Source organism: Podarcis erhardii (assembly GCF_964252035.2).
Source record: "Podarcis erhardii genome assembly, chromosome: 1".
Lineage (NCBI taxonomy): Eukaryota > Metazoa > Chordata > Lepidosauria > Squamata > Lacertidae > Podarcis > Podarcis erhardii.
In genome coordinates this window covers 76,640,340-76,657,935 of record NC_138497.1, presented here as the reverse complement: position 1 = coordinate 76,657,935, position 17,596 = coordinate 76,640,340, and the positions used below count along the sequence as shown (strand labels likewise).

Below are 17,596 nucleotides of genomic sequence, written 5' to 3'. Positions count from 1 at the left end.
ATGAACTTTAAACCTATTATAGGACCCAGGGTAGCCTAGATCCAAAAAATGTGCTTTAGCTGTGGCACAGTACAAGTGGTGATCTCTGTTGCTGCCCTGCAGCCAAAGTAACATCCTAACCATGGCAGGTAGAATGGGGAAATCTATACTGGAGTCTAGAGCCAGGCAAGTGTTGCACCAGCTTTCCTGCTTTTCTAATTTTGACCATCAGGAAAGTGTGCCAGAGCCTTTTTGACTCTTTCCAGACCCATGCCAATTGCCCATCCACAGGAAGTTCTGACACAACATGCCAGGATGCAGCAGCTATAATAGTACCAGCAGCTTCTAAACTTAGTTCAGAGTGGATACCTTCTGGAGTTGTATCATTCTGCTTCTTGAGAGCCAAGTGCTCAGTCCCTCTAGATTTCCCTCTCAATTCATTGGGCCATGTAATTAGGGCATTAATAGTTTGTTATTACATAAGTGTACCTGCCAATCTGTTGTTCATGACCTGTAAATTCAGCCATAGTGACACTTAGTGAAACAAAATAAAACAGGTATTTGCTAATTTCATGTGCGCAATTAATTAAGGCTTCTGGTTCAGCAGAGGAGATTAGCAAATCTGCCCCCATTTTTCCTCTATTCTGAATGTAAGAAGGTATCAAAATAGTTCTAGCATGATATAGTTGGGTTTTGCTCAGAATTTGCACATCAGACTTTGAAGCTTCGGATACCATATGAAAGAAATTTTAGTATTATTAAATGAATGGACGCTGTTTAAGAGTAAATGAGCTCACTTGGAGGCATTCCTCATCCATAAGACTTCAGAAATTGTATTCAATGTAGCAGTAAGGAGATTGTCAAATTTCTTCTCCTCCTGTGCACAGGTTCTCCCAATGCTCTAGAGCAGATTTGGGGAGGCACATGGTGAAAGGAGAGAGGAAAGTCTGGGAGAGATAGAGTTTTACTTTAGGATTTCTGAATACCACTTTTAGCTTGTTTAAGGGGGGGAGGAGTAGTTATCTTCATAAACATGAGAAGGTTGCTGTAGGCTTGTATTTTTTATTGTTTCATGTTGGTTTCTCTGCATCTATGTGCATGTAAGTGCCCACTAAGGATAGCACTTCATGTACATGAAGTGGGAACACTAACCCATGAAATCTTTTGCCACAATAAATTTGTAGTTTTTAAGGTGTCACAAAACTCTTTGTTGTTTTCGCTGCAATAGATGACATGGCAACCCCTCTAGAAATAATTTGTTTGTGTAAACTTTGCATATCTGAGAAGCAGGCCTGGCTTCAGATTTTTGGGGGGAGGCAGGTGAGCTTACCTGGCTGCTCAGCTCCCTGACTCATTTCAGGACTGCTGCTGAGTAAGCCCACGAGAGCTTGGAGCACCCCCCAGATTCTCCCTTGAGCGTGTGAGTGGATTTACAAGCACTGCAGTGGGCCAGGGACATGAGCACACACACCCTTGGCTCATGGTCTTAGAGGACCACCAACAGGGAAGCTAGCTCACTCACAAACACGACAGGGAGACTGGTGGGTAGAGGGCCATAGCCAGCAGAGAAGGGGAAGTAGTAGCAGGCAAGGTGTCAGCCATGGTAGGCCCTCCTGAGATGCCTGCACACAAGCAAATGCCCCAGCAAGTGTGTCCTAGTTCTGTGGAAGTTAATAACAATACTGTTGTTAATAATGTGTTTATTCATTATTACTAAGCACACATTCATATTTCTATGCCCTGCCATTTCCTGAATTTTTACTTTGTTTTCTGTGTGGTAACTACACCGGGGGAAGTCAGTGGTACTTAAGGGATGGCAGTGGGTAATAACTGAAGACACACAGTAGTACAGATTCTTAATGTAGTCTTAAGACACAGATTCTAACAATTCCTTGTGTTTTGCTTTTCTCTTTCAGGTGGAGCGGGAAATAGCCATCCTGAAGTTGATAGAACACCCACACGTTTTAAAGCTGCACGATGTTTATGAAAATAAAAAATATTTGTAGGTATTATTCATTTGCCAAGGGGGTGGGATGGGTGTGTGGGGAATGCATTAAGTATCTGTTAACAAGGGATGTAGCCGACTAAATAAGACTGTACACAACAGGTGCACAAACCACAATAATTTCATTTTTATGCTTTCTCAACAAGGTTTTTAATAGTGCCTAAGTAGAGGTGTCGGGACGTGGGTGGCTCTGTGGTCTAAACCACAGATCCTAGGGCTTGCTGATCAGAAGGTCGGTGGTTTGAATCCCAGCGACAGGGTGAGCTCCCATTGCTCGGTCCCTGCTCCTGCCAACCTAGCAGTTCGAAAGTGCAAGTAGATAAATAGGTACCACTCCAGCGGGAAGGTAAATGGTGTTTCCGTGCACTGCTCTGGTTTGCCAGAAGTGACTTAATCATGCTGGCCACATAACCCGGAAGCTGTACACCGGCTCCCTCAGCCAATAAAGCAAGATGAGCACCACAACCCCAGAGTCTTTCACGACTGGACCTAACGGCAGGGGTTCCTTTACCTTTACCTTTAAGTAGAGATGTAGAACTGGTATTTGTACTATGATGTGGTTCTTGACCGTTTCTCCAGCATGTTTTTAGCATAAAAAGTGATATAAATCCAGCAGGTATTCCTCTAAAAGCAATTGTGTATAGGAGATAATGATTATCACTGCCCAAGTTGCTTACTGATTTGTGGGGACATCGCTGGCAATATATATCAGTAGAGGAAGTAACGTAGCTTGAAGGTACCAGGGTTGATGTTAGCAGTGCCTGATTTACATATAAGCTAAACAAACTATAGTTTAGGGCCCCATTCTCTTGAGGGCCCCTCAAAATATACTTCTTATTAATTGTATTTCACTATTAATATACTTCTTCTTAATTGTATTTCAGTTCAACAATTACTTTGATAAAATATATATTTTGTTATGTGCAAATGGCTTTAGATACCTATTAGGTCCATCATAAATTACCATATAACATATATTCAACACATAAAACAGTGACCATTTGTTGTTGGCAAAGGACAGCTGGACATATAAAGGGTCCCATTACCTTTAGTAGCTTAGGGCCTCATCAAACCTAAATTCGGCTCTGGATGGTAGTACAGAGTAGGAGCGAGCCATACCTCAGTGGCAGACCACCTGCTTTGTATGCAGAAAGCCCTAGGTTCTGAGAGGACTGCTCTCTGTTGACAGTGCTGAGGTACAGTAGATGGACCAATGATCTGACTCTGTATTAGGCAGCTTCTTATGTTCTATGAGAAGGAAAAGGAAAGGGAGTGTTCAAGCTGGGCACAACTCATTCATAATCATCAAACCAGGGGTAGATAATCTTTCTGTTCACATTCCCTCATTCCAGGGATGGACAGGGACACAATTAAAGATAGATGGAGCCACAAAGGTGTTCCAGATTAACTAATATGGAATCAAAATATATATAAAAAAATCAAAAAGTTTGCCCTTCTTCAATTTTTATTTTGGCTGCCGCATATTAGATTTAGATTAGGGGAAATAAGCTTCCTTAGGTTTGATGGGGTTACTCTGCAATGAGTGTACAGAGGTTTTTTCTTTTCTTTTAGTACAACAGACCAATATACATAGCTGCTGTTCTGGAAAGCAAGTGAAAATTATTCTTTTTGGACTTTAGTGTGCTATACACATACTGTGGCTATATCAATAGATGTTCCTCTGTGTGTATGTATCCTTCCAATTTGTTCTCAGACTGGTGGCTTAAAAATGTTTTTTCTTGAAGCTCTATAAAAGAAAATTGTGGGTTTTTTATTTAAAAAGCCATGATTTTTTATCAAATAAAATACTGCCCCTTCTGATTGTTCTAAAACTACATACAGAGCCATAACTCAGTGGTCCATATTAGACTCCTGTGTTGCATAAAGAGTGGAGAGGGAGCAATTGTAAAAGCCAGGAAAAAAATAAGAGGAAGCGATCAGGAAGGAAGGAACTTTGAGAGGATGGGTGTATAGGGCTTCAATAGGTGTCAGGAGGGGCATAAAATGAGGTCAGGAGCTATGTGCAGCCCTGGAACCAAGGTTGCCCATCGGTTATCTAAACCACAATTTAGATGATTACCAGAACCAAACCAGTGTGTGACTTTTCAAGGCCACTCATTGAGTCTGCCTGCACTAGACTTTGGACGTGGGTTGCCCAACATCAAGTGTAGCAGATCTTGCAACCAATCAGTTTAATAAAGCACTTTGCCATTAAAATCTTTTTGAATATAAATTTGATTATGTCTCCCTTTTTGAAGTGCAATTAAAATCCCATAGTCAGTTGAGATACTGAAGGTTTTTTTGAGGGGTGGGGTTTGCTTGTACCAAATAAACCAGCAACTCTGTTCTGCTGTCTTTGCACGAATAATTAATATAGCTTGTGTAGAGCATTTTCACAGTGAGCCAGTGAGTCTGAACCATGGACAGAGTTTCTCAGAGTTTATTAGAAAGAAGCCCAAAAGATTGAATTTCTTGCCAGACAGACATGCCATATTAATCTTCACTCACTTGTGTATTGCGGGGAGGGGCAATTATTTTTAAATGAGAAAGAGAAAGCATATGAGGAAACTAAATGGTGTCCCCCCCGCCCAAGTTTCTAACTGTATTGCAAGCAAAGGGGTCTTTTTTTTATTAAAGCTTTGCTGGAGGTAGCCCTTTTAATGTCACATCTCTGTAAGGGTATAATAATTGGTGAACCAAGAAAGAATGTTGCATGGATGTAATAATCCCATGTGGACCATACAACTGGAACAATGAATTTTTATCCAATAAGATTGTGCCAACAGTTCAAGGGTTGGTTTAGTAGAAGTGGTTGTAATTTATTTTGGTGTGAGAAATTCTCTTCAGCAGTGAACTGTGGCTACCAGCAATCTTTTGTCACTCTTAGTCTTTCTCCCCCCCCTTCCCTCCCTCCCTCCCTCCCCCTTGAGGGTGTGTGTGTACACAAATCGCACACATAAAACACACACACACACACACACAGAGAGAGAGAGAGAGAGAGAGAGAGAGAGAGAGGTGTGTGTGCAGTAGTCAGTAAAGCGATGGGTGTTATTATTATTTTGTCACTGACTACATAAAATGTCTTAAAGCAACTTGACAATTGTACATAATTCCTACCTGTGCATAATAATTTACTATTTTGAAATCATTATGGTTTCTCTTGTAGGAAACTAATTGTTCTAAGAATGAGTAATTTAGGCCTAGGGGAGTGGTGGGTGGTTGCACAGTAAAAAAAACACCAATGCCCCCCCCCCAAAAAAAACACCACCTTAAGTCACAATCAGGAATCAGTGTCATATAATTGTGTTCCTCCCAAACCCATATTGTAAAAGGTCAATGAAGTTACATTTATCTTTATATGATTACCACATAGCTACATGGACTGATCATTTTGAAGTACAGCACTGAAAAGGTAGAAAATACTATTGTTTGCATGAGGTGAAAGCAGAGACCCTTATGACCAGAAATGTTATTTGTTTCATCTGTATCTTCCCTTTCCTACTCAGAGTTCAGAATAGTGTTTTATAGCGCAAGCTTAGGCATGTCTACTCAGACATAAGTCCCATCGTGTGTGTGTATTTATTTATGTATGTATAAAGGTAAAAAAGTTAAAGGACCCCTGGGCGGTTAAGTCCAGTCAAAGGCAACTATGGGGTGCGGCGCTCATCTTGCTTCAGGCTGAGGGAGCCGGCGTTTGTCCACAGACAGCTTTCCGGGTCATGTGGCCAGCATGACTAAACCACTTCTGGTGCAACGGGATCCCATGACAAGTGCCAGAGCACACGGAAACGCTGTTTAGTTTAGCTTCCGGCCGTAGTGTTATTTATTACCTTACCTTATGTATGTATGCAACAACCTTGTAAGGTACTTTATGCTGAGTGGAAATGATATTCTCAAGGCTTCCTAATGAGCTTTGTAAATGAGCTTAAATTTAAATCAAGATTTCTTATATCCATGCTTATCCACAAAAGCTCATCTCACGGCAGATTTGTAAATTGTTAAATTGCCCTTGAACTCTTTGAAGTTGTTTTTACAACAGCCTAATCTTGTGTAGTTACTCCTAATCCTGCATAGGATTGCACTTTAAGTAGGGTATGGTAGATCTGTTCATTTCTCCTTTTTTCAGTTTCTCGTTTTTTCTAGTCTTACGTTCAATTCTCCACATGTCTGTATCAATTTGTGTTCATTATTGTTAATATATTTAGAAGTCCTCATGAAAATTCATCAGCATTTCAGTCTGAATTTCTCTTAATATACACATTTTTTAATGGAATTTCCCCTAATACACACATTTTTGCAAAGCAATTTCTCCAAATTATTCTCACTATCATATGCATTTTAATGCACATTTTATCATCGTAATTGCATTCTGAAATTAAGTGGCTTTAAAACTGACAACAACATTGAATAGTTGTATGGATCTGAGCAGTTCATCCATCACAATCTAAACCTCAGTTGCTCCATCTGTAAAATGGGATTTAAAAAAGATGTATCTCAGAGAACTGGATCCTCAGATGAAGAATAGTTGTTGTCAGCATATAAAAAGCTAGCTGTTATGATTAATTATGATAATTTAAGGAAAATTATGCTGATTTTGTGCTAAATGTCATTGCTCATTATTAAAACAAGTTTATAAGACTGGAAATATGGAAAGATAATCAATCAGTCAATGAGATTTGGATAATATTAAACAATGCAGGGGAGTGCCAGTGGAGGGATGACATGGTTCAAGGATGGAAGGAGGAATGCTGATGTTACTAAGAAATACAGCACAGCTCATCCCCATCTAATATGAGTCCCTGGTTACTGCATCACTTTTCCATTAAACTCCTTGCCTTGATGGCAATGCTGGTGGCATGGTTTCTTAGGCATATTATGAATTATGGTTGATATTTTGGATGCCAAAGACGAAGCATAATGCAGCGCTGGGGAATATTTCCTCGATAAATGTTAATTTCACAAATCATGTTTTACTTTTGGTTTATGATTTAATTTGTGACAGGGGGCTTTGGTTGAGTAGATTCCTAATGCAGCCATGAATCAAATCCTTTTTCTACAGTTTATTTAAGGCTGAAAATGCATTTGGGCGGGGGAATTAAACATTTAGCAGCCTAGCTAAGCTAATGAGACAACTCATTGTGCTACAATTCTGGTTTTCTTTCTAATATGCAGAAAGGTCAAGTTGACTAGGAGGTGACCTACACATGCAGTAGAATGATTTCTGGAATCTGGTTCAGATGGCAGTTGGGTCAATCTCAAGTTAAATGCTCTCCCGTTTAAAAAAAAGAAAAAAAGAAAAAAAGACAGCATTGCCTACACATGGAAAACTAGTATACCAGAGTTTGGTCTAGTCTTCCCTATGATATGCTAATTTTCCATGTGAATGTAGCTTTTTAAATGGAGCATTCAAACCATGAGATCTCTCACCTGCACTCAGACAGGTAAGGTCTGCTGCATGTGTAGATCAATTCTACATCACATTGTTTCCAGTGTTCTCCAAGCAGGAAGAGTCATTGCAGGAAAGTGAGTGAACAATGTGCCATGCTCAATGTCAGAGCCACAGCATAGTGCCAGCCCCTAATTGTGGGATGACATATAAATAAATGCCAATGCCACATTAATATCTATGGAAAAATCTTTGTAATGTAAGAATTATTTCTAATTTTTCATCAGGGACCTAAAATATAAAAATACAAAAAATACAAATCTTACTTTTTTAATAAAAAAAACCCCACAACCTTATATTTTATTGAAAACATTTCAATCAAATTAAATCAAATATAAAAAGGGAAACAAAAAGTGCATAAAATGCAAAAAAAAAAATGTGTCTGGACAATATAATGACATTTGGAATGCATTTATTTAAAAAGGTTATAAATAAATGGATTTATATTGGAATAATAATTTCACTTGTATACCTTTGTATTAGACAAGGATGTACAAAAGTACAAATCTTACATGAGAAGTACCTTATTTTTTCTCCACAAGTTATCTGGTTTATAGCAATCAGAGTCATCTGAAAAGAAGATGCCACATGGAGTTTTATATGCCACTGAGTAGGGTTCTTTTTTGGGGGGGGTACTACTGCAATCCTCCTCATGGTGAATAAACCTTAGCCCATTTAGAAATTAATCAGGATACGAACATATTGGGCAACAAAAGCATAGCACAGTAATGGAATATAAGAGGAGCACAAATTCATCAGAAGGCAGAGTTTGGACACTTACACACAGAGAGATTCTTAAAACTAAAAGTCAGGAACATTGCAGGATTGCTAGGGAAGCCCTGATAATTGGCCACTGGAGCGAAGGAAATTTGCTTCTTTGGAAAGGGCACTGGCTGATGGAATGTTCAGCTTGCCCAACATAGCCTAGAGATCCCTCTGGGTGGTTGCATACTCCTATACGGATATTTGGTGGTGTTTAGGCATGCACAACAACACACTATAAATAACAAGCAAAGTAGCATTCAAAAAAGCCTTTCATCCCCAATAAATCAAAGACTCAAGTGGTTCGGCAGCATAAAAACACACCTCTTTAGCTTCATCCTAAATATGCTTAGCAACCTTTGTTTTTAACATATCCCTTCAAATAATCAGTGGGTGTTAAGATGATCCCTCTTAAAACAAAATAAAATCATAGGAGCGCATCTATTCATTTCCTGCCAGAGGGAAATGGGGAGGGGGGAGCCCAATTTTTAAATGAAGAGGTCTTGGCTCAGTACCAAATTAGGGTTTAAAAATTCATGCCCGCCATAAGAATTTATATAGCTCTTGAATAATTTATATGCTGCACCAATAACAAGGAGCTTAATATCTAATAGAGATTATTTAATCAATAGAAAGCAGCACAAGGGGGGAAGTCCTGAAAGAATTTTGTAACAGTCTGGGCTGGAAACTTTTAAACTCTGTGTTGAGTAGAAACGTACTGGGATTTCTCTCTCTCCTGCTCCCCCCAAAGAAAAATGCTGATTTAAATGTAGAAGGGTGTTTGTTTCACTGTAACTCTCTTCTGCGATTCCCCTTCATTCTGAACTAACCAGATCACTGGCTGTGCAAAACTATAGCTGTGAGATATAATGAGTTTCCTAATTACTGGTTGCATCAAAAGAAAGGAATACTTCATGTCTAAATACTGAGGATTTTGAGGAAGGAAAAACTTCTCTTGGCTTCTGACTTGGGTCACTGATTTCACTCAAGACATGGGAGTCATGGTGCTGTTGGCTGCTGAGTTTTGTCTCTGTGGTCATTCTTATTTCCTAATTGCATATGGCGCCAGGAATTAATTTGGGGAGAACATGGGGCTACTTATTATTTCTGGCATAGCACTTACTGGATGCATGTCTGAAGTTACGCCTCTGCAACTGTAAAAGGCAAACAGATTAAAGGAGCCATAGGACAACAGCTAAGGAAGGGCAAATAGAATTGACCCAAAGGTCTTCCTCCTACCATTTGCTGTATCTCAGGTATATATAGACAGCCATGATCAATCTGGTTCTGTATACTTATTTAGCAAGGCAGGCAGTAACAAAGTCCTCTGGGAAGCTTAAAGTATCAATCAAATTTTAATATAAATAACCAACAATAAAATAATTACATAACTCAAGCCTCAGAGACTAAAATCAATAAAGACTGGTGTAATTCTATAAATGTGTGTAGGTTTTAAAAGGTTAAGGACCAGGAAATGACCACAAAAAGGGTGAGCATCTCTTGGCATTCCACACCTGGGGTGGTCAACATAAAAAAGTCCCCTCCCTAGTAGCCACTTGCTGAATTTCACATGGCAGGGGTACTGAGAGAATGGCCTCTGAGTGTGATCTTAAGGTTTGTGTAAGTACTTATGCAAGGAGGCAAACCCTTGGGACGTGGTTCCAAGCTGTTAAAAACATTAAAAGTAAAAACTTAGACCCAGAGAATGACTGACAAACAGTGCAGATGGTGAATCACTGGCGTACAATGTTCAGACTGTCCAGTCCCAGTTAACAATTTCACAACCTAATTTGGGGTCAACTGAGGGCAACCATATGTGCAATAGGTTGCAATAATCCAAACATGAGCTTGCCAGACCATGGCAAGCTTCTCTGTCTAAGTAGGGTCACAGCTGGTATATCACCCTAAAATGATTAAAGCCACTCTGAGGCACAGAGGACACCCATGCCTCTAGTGACAATGTTGGATCAGCGACCCCCACCACTACTCAAAAGCTCCCCTTTGTGTGACAAGTTGGCGTGTATGTGACAAGTTGGCAGCCTTCCATTGGAGCTAATAGTGCATGGTTCTCTCCCTCTCACAACAACCCTGTGAGGTAGGCTAGGCTGAGAGCCATGCCCCATCATCTTTTTGCCACACACTCTTTGGTTTTGGCCCTATCCACCACTGGTCCATGGAAGGTTGATGATGAGAGAAAGGTGCCCTCAAGCTGAAAAATATGCCCCACCTCTCCTTTAGGGGTACAACTTGTTATGTAGTGAAGTTTCACCCTGGGCCAGCAGGGGGATACTGTAGATAGTTTTCACTCAGGTCTGTAGATAGTTTTCACTCAGGTCCATGTCAGTTATTTTAGGTGGGAAACTCTGGGTTGTTGTTGCTACAATGTTGACAGCTGGCTGCCTATAAAAGCAGGCCAGCTGAGCTGTTTGCTAGTCAGTTCTATTCCAGCTTACAAAATAAAGAGCTGCTTTGGAGAAATCGCTGTGTCGTCTGCTATGTCAACCCACAACTTAACACTGGTGACGAAGGTGGGATGGATGGACATCAGAGCACAGCCAGATGCGGCCAGCCTCTGAACTGAGCTGAATCACTGAGCTGAATCACAGAGCGAAATCACAGAGCGAAATCACTGGACAGAACCAATTCAGAGCTGACTGTTTTGGCTAGAGCGCTGTGTTCCATCCATCGCCCTTCACGACGGCATCGGAATCATGGCTTCACTTGTGCCTCTACCGCCGTTTGCGCCAGCCTCTGAATCATGGGACTCCTACCTCGCTCGGTTCGACTGCTACCTCCAAGCCAACGAGCTGACAGAAGTATCAAAGTAGCGGAAGCGTGGCCTATTCCTCAGCCTCTGTGGGCCTGAGGTGTTTGAGACGGCCTGAGCACTGGTTGCGCCTGAAGCAGTCCAGGCAACACCGTGGGACACAATCCAAGAGAAGCTCCGCAACCACTACGCACCAAAGCCGTCCAAGATTGCTGCCCACCATGCCACCGGAACCAGGCAGAGAGGGGAGTCAATCAACAACTACACCACCGCCCTGCGACAGGCTGCAATGCATTGCGAGTTCCGAGACTTAGACGATGCCCTGATGGATCGAATAGTCTGCGGGGTCCGGGACATCCATCTGCAACGGCGTCTCCTCGCCAAGCCAGACCTCACGCTACAGAAAGCCATTGAGGAGGCTGTGGCCTCAGAAGCTGCTGAACGCTCCACCCAGGAGATCCGCAAGTCCAGCAGCCCGCGTCTTGATAGGACGCCAGTTCCGGTGCATCATGAAGAGACCAACAGTGATACATGTCCAACAACATAGTCCTTTAAATAAGTTGGGCGCTTGGAAACTCTGCCAGACCGCTGGGGACTGGTAGCCAAGTCCGGAGGGCCACACAGTTCTTGCTGAGGCTGTGGTGCGACCCTAGGTGGCGTTGAAATCAAATCCCCTGGATCCGCTGCTGTGGGTGGAGCCACCACAAGTGGAGTGGTCTGAGTCTGTGGTAAGTCTGGCAGACCCTCTGAAGCGGCTTGGTTCGGCTCCACGCTGGCAGTTTGCGAGGGAGGTGTAGGTGGAGCCTCACCATCTGTAAGCGTCTCTTCTGGAGCCACAGGCGCAGTTGGGGGCACCACGGTAGTGTCCAAGTCCCCAACCCTGAGCCTAAGCTGGTCTATGTGCCGGCGCCACAAGCGTCCGTCTTCGAGTGCCACCTGGTACGAGCGAGGTCCAGTGACTCCCACTACTGTGGCTGGTACCCAAGGAATGTCCCCCACATAGTTCCGGGCAAAGACCTGGTTTCCTGGGACAAATGACCGTGGCGCGTTGGCACAGCCTGGGGGTTCGGCCACGGCAAAGTCCGGGTGCAGCTGGTCGAGCGGTGACCTGAGGCGGCGGCCCATAAGCAGTTCAGCAGGACTCCGCCCTGTGGCCGCATGAGGGGTGATGTGTTGCACGAACAAGTGTTCGGCGACCCGCTCGTGCCAGTCTCCCCGGTCCAGGCGCGCCAGTGCCTCTTTTGCCGAGCACACCATTCTCTCCGCTTGCCCGTTGCTGGATGGATGAAAGGGTGCCGTTAGGGCATGGCGGATGCCCAGTCCCAAAAGATACCGCTCAAATGTGCCTGATGTGAACTGCGGTCCGTTGTCGGAGACAAGGACATCAGGACACCCATGCGTTGCAAACAGGCCTTGCAGCACCCGGATGACGGCCTCGGTAGTGGTGGAGGGCATCAGGGCCACCTCCAGCCATTTGGAATAGGTGTCCACCATTACCATAAAGGTCCGGCCATGAAAGGGGCCAGCCAGATTGATGTGCACCCTCGACCAGGGTGTCTTTGGCGTCTCCCAGGTGTGTCCCTTACTTGCCGGTGGTGCAGGCCTTGACTCTTGGCACGCTTGACAGGCGGACACCCAGGCAGTGATGGCATCGTCCATATTAGGCCACCAGACGTAACACCGAGCCAACGCCTTCATTTTGACAATTCCCGGGTGGCCAACGTGCAGAGCCTCCAGGACGTGCTGACGGAGTCCCTGGGGAATCACAGCGCGGTCTCCCCACAGCAGACAGCCGCGATGAGCTGAGAGTTCATGTTGTCTGGTTGCGAAGGGCTGGAACTCTGATGCAAAAGGCCCTTGTGGCCACCCCCTCCACACCCAGTTGAGCACCCGGCTGATGGTGCGATCCTGGGCAGACGCGGAGGCCACAGTGGCAGCCGGCTGTCAACATTGTAGCAACAACAACACAACTTAACACAACTACCTCCAAAACAGGGTGAACACCACTCGCCTGGTCAGACAATACCACCATTTTGTCTGAACTGAACTTCAATTTATGGCTCCCATCTAGTCACAGCTGCATCAGTCCGTATTTCTAGCTGACCTTATCCAGCAGTTTCATGTAGATGTTATACACCACGGAGGATACTTGATACACCCCTGCCCTCTGGTTTAGTACTTAGCAAGGTGAATGCGCCCAGATGTTTATTTGTTCATCCCCACCCCACAATGATGAACATGTTATGGCGAAAATGTAGAAATTACTGCTGGAATTGGGAATGCAAGAAGAACAAGTTAAAGAATGTATGATTAAATGGGCAAAAAACTTTGGGTATAAAATACAGATGGAACAGTGGGAACATATGTGAACCAAAGGGTTAAAATACACACTGTGTTATGCTTTAATAGTAAACTTTTATAAAATGATGCTTCATTGATATTTTACTCCTGAGAGGCTATTTAGAATGTATAAAAATATGTGTTAGAAATTTAAAGAACATGAAGGGACATTTTGCTGTGCTTGGTGGACATGTAAACACCCCCCCCCCCAAGGATACAAATACACACACTGATATGGATAATTTTGAAGGTTAATATTCAACTAAAGGCAGAACTCTTCCTGCTAGGGCTTATGCATATACAGTTAGAAAAAGCTTATGGAACTTTGTTTCAACATATGATTACAATGGTGACACCTTTATATGCACAAAGATGGAAAGATTAATCATTACCAACAATGGAGGAATAGTTGTTAAAATCAATGGACTTAGATGAGATGGCAAAACTGACATGTTTAATCAGAGAAAAGTCATTGCTAACTTTTACTAAAAATTGGAAACCTCCCATAGACTTTTTGTGTGAAAAAGAAAATTAATTAATGACATTTGGGTTTGAGGATTGAAGACAATGTTGTCCATAGGTGCTGTCTATGTGGGGCCCAGGGTGCCTGGGCACCCACAATTTTATGAGGAGTCCAGGACCCTCAGTATTCCACTCGGCAGTGCACGCATGTCACAGGGATGTGCTGACGTCAGGTCAGCACACCTCGTAGCGTGTGTGCGTCATGTTGGCACAGTGGCGTAGCGTGGGTTGTCAGCACCCGGGGCAAGGCAAGTAATTTGTGCCCCCTAACCCGTGGATTTTAGTAGGGGCAGAGAGCTGCGAGTGTGAGCGCGGCCGCCCCCCCCTGCACCCCCCACGCTACGCCACTGTGTTGGCACACCCCACAGTGACGTCGGCATGCCCAGGCACCTATTGTCACTGGGGCAAGGCCTAATGTTGGTTTATAGAAAGTGGTTTTATTGGGTGTTATATTGGCGTGGCTGAGTTGAATAACATTTATGTACAGATGAAGAATCAGAACAAACTTCCTTCCTTCTCTTCTTCTTCTCCCCTTTATCCCTTCTCTATCTTTCTATCCTGTATTTCTCTCTCTATTCTCCTTTTTCTTTTTTGTTTTTTTAAAAGATAATAGATAATAATCTTTGTATCCCTTTTTCCAAACTCACCGCCCCCCCACAAAAAAGAAGTTCAACCCCACCTCACAAAAGTTTACAAGCCAGCCTAGCTACTCATATATATATATATATATATATATATATATATATATGAATGATGTTTGGGGCATATTGATGGTTAAAAAGAAGTTAACTAGAGCTTCTCAGCCTGGTTGTCTTTAGTAAATTCTTACTCACTATGGCAAACAGGCAAATTACTATTTATAAGCTCATAAACTCAGGTGCATAAGAACAGACCTAGAGGCCTGGTTCACTTGTAGCAGTAAACCATGATTAATTATTGTTACGTGCATGAGCCTCGGAGAGCCCAGCTACAGCTCTCACTCCCTTCTTCTCCTTTTGTGCAGCTGGGAGGAGAAATAAATTCAGGGTTCACTTTCTGTGATTTGTGGCTTGTTACATATGAACCAGGAAAACGTTTTAAAATAAGCTCTAGTCAATGGCAAAACAATCCAACTTCAAACAAAATATAATTTATTTTAAATACTGATTCTTAATTCATACATAATGACAACCTTTGAATTGGGTAAAGGGCAAAGGAATTCCAAAATATGAATCCAAATTGCACAGGAGGAGGAGGAAGAAGAGTGGGGCACTTGAGGCTTTGTTCAGGCTCACTGAGGCTCGTTTGTTCAATGCTAAACCATTGTTTTACATTGCATGCAAACCAGCCCAGTGAGTAGGCCAGTGCTTTGCCACAAAGCCCAAAACAGTGTAAGATGCTGAACCTAAGCACTCTCCTGAGTTCTGGCACGCAAGAGGGCAGGATTAATTTTTTTAAAATTGTTACTGGTTTAGTTCATTCCCAAGTTGCTGAAATAGTATTTATTTCACATTTTATATATGAAAACTGATGCAGCAATCCTATCGCTGGCAGACCCCCTGCAGTAACTAAAGCTGTGCCATTTGCACTGGCTAGGGCAGAAGGCTGGGGGCCGTAAAATCCTCATATTTTGCAGTACCAGCTCCAGGCTAAGGCAGATCAGGCCCCTCTCCATGCAACCACAACATCAATAATAATTGGGTTCATCTTGTTTTGGCAGAGGGGGCGGTTTCCTGAATCTCCCAGAAAACAAGAAAGGGAGAATAATAGAGGTTTGCTGGTATGTCTATGGGTATATACAGAATACTCTGTTGTGTGCTGGTAGCTAAATATTTTCTGGAAACTGTAGAATTTGGGAACCTAGAGTTCTAGAGTTTGCTTTCTTTCTGATGTTTCCAGAGAATTCTGTAGTGGAGAATTTAGCCATTGCAGTGCTGCTGTTACAGCTTTCTGTGTCTTTTAAGATCAGCTCAGAGTTTCAGTATGTTCAGAAAAAGAATATCTAGCCTGGCTGCTTATCACAGCTGCTAGTCTCTCTGATGTGATGATACCTAAAGGAGCCATTTGAGGTTAGGAGCTTGTTAGCTATTATTAGCAAGGAGGTGAATCTGTGATACAGATGGGAAAACAACAAAGCAAATAAGAACCAAATAAATAAAACTTTCCCCCCTTTTGCTGAAGAATCACTTGGTTGGGTCATATAATCGTTCCAATTTTCTCTGAAGGATAAAACCATTCTTCATATTGAGCACTTTGTTTATTTCCCCATGAACAGTTGAATCGCATTCCCTTTAAGCTCCAAAGTTTTCCCTCATGTGGTTTTATCTCTCCTTTCCAACCCTTTTGTTTGCCTTTCAGTGAGGGCCCAGAGACATACCTTGGTCTATTGGTGCTTTAAGCCAGTGCACTTTTTTTTCCTGGTGGTTCGCAATGGTACACAGTACTGCCACCTTTTGAGAGGAAGGAGGTGGAAGAACTTTTGGATCCCATCAGAGCATCGTGACTCCTTCTCTAAGCCTGGGAAGCATTTGTCCAGCTTAGGGAAGGAGGTGCAAGGCTCCGAAAGGTCCTGGAGTCCTGCTGCCTCCTTCCGAAAGATTGGCAGGGAGGCCTCTTCACCTGGGCAGCAGGTGGGTGAGTAGGCAAGGGAGCATCAAGCAGCTAACTCACTCTCACCACCCAGTCTTGGTGTCAGACCACCCCTCCCCCATGCCCTGGGCCTTCCCCCTGCTTGCTGTTGAGTACCAGCACTTTTTTCTAGAAAAAAAAGTGCTGCTTTGAGCCCTCATTATAGTGCATTTTGCTCGTTTAAGCCCACCCCAAATAACATAATAGAAATAACTACAGGAAAGTGACAAGGAATTGCAAAATCAAAGTGGGACAAACAGAACTCTTTCCTTTGCTGCTTCTTGTTCTCCCTATCTTCTGCTTGGGCTCCCTCCCACATACCCCTCATTTTTTTCCACCCATCCTCCTTCTCTTCATCTCATACCCTCTTTTCTTACTTCAACTTCTTTTTAACTCTTTTGTCAGCACTTTGGACTTAGTGAAGGAAGCAGCTAGCTGTTGATAAGCACCACTGAGCAGAAGCGGTGTGTCCTGTTTAGCCACCTGAGGAAAAATGGCAATGTGTTGCTCCCTACCCCCATCCTCCTGCAGCCGCTGGAATGCCCCCCTTTCACCAGTTTCTAAAGTGGGTGCTTCACCCCACCTCTTTAGTGTTCTGGCTCCACCACTGAGTCTGAGTTTCCTGTGGCCGGCATTTGCTTTCTCGCAGCCACTACCCTGGTGGGAAAGGACTATCACCTGTGTGCTGACTTCCATTGACACTTGCCAGGAACATCCCTGGGGTCATGAGAGCAGTGTAGAACTTCACACGGCCTGCAATGGATTTTTTTGGGGGGGTGAGAGGGGGGACCATTTTGGACAAAGGTTGGCACCTCTACTAGTGATAGAGACCATATCAGATCCTGCCCAGCACCCCATTTGTCACCTTCCACGTGTTGCACATGGATGAACAAGTTGACCCCAAAATGACAAACAATATTATTTTCTGTTCAGTGACTCAGATGCAGGAGACCTGTTTTCCAAGCTCCTAAATACAGTGTAAGTCAGTTTTGATGGGACTAAATATGAATCCAAATTGCACAGGAGGAGGAGGAAGAAGAGTGGGGCACTTGAGGCTTTGTTCAGGCTCACTGAGGCTCGTTCGTTCAATGCTAAACCATTGTTTTGCATTGCATGCAAACCAGCCCAGTGAGTAGGCCAGTGCTTTGCCACAAAGCCCAAAACAGTG

At 43.3% G+C, this 17,596-nt stretch overlaps 1 protein-coding gene across 16 annotated transcripts in view; it reads left to right on the top strand.

Moving 5' to 3' along the window:
• The window catches only part of BRSK2 (BR serine/threonine kinase 2), a 410,538-nt gene that overhangs the window by 285,016 nt on the left and 107,926 nt on the right, over window positions 1-17,596 (top strand). For all 16 annotated transcript variants that reach the window (XM_081840494.1, XM_081840500.1, XM_081840499.1 and 13 more), the window contains exon 3: window positions 1,896-1,981. In XM_081840494.1, the coding sequence (XP_081696620.1) occupies window positions 1,896-1,981 (86 nt within the window). The remainder of the gene's footprint in view (window positions 1-1,895; window positions 1,982-17,596) is intronic.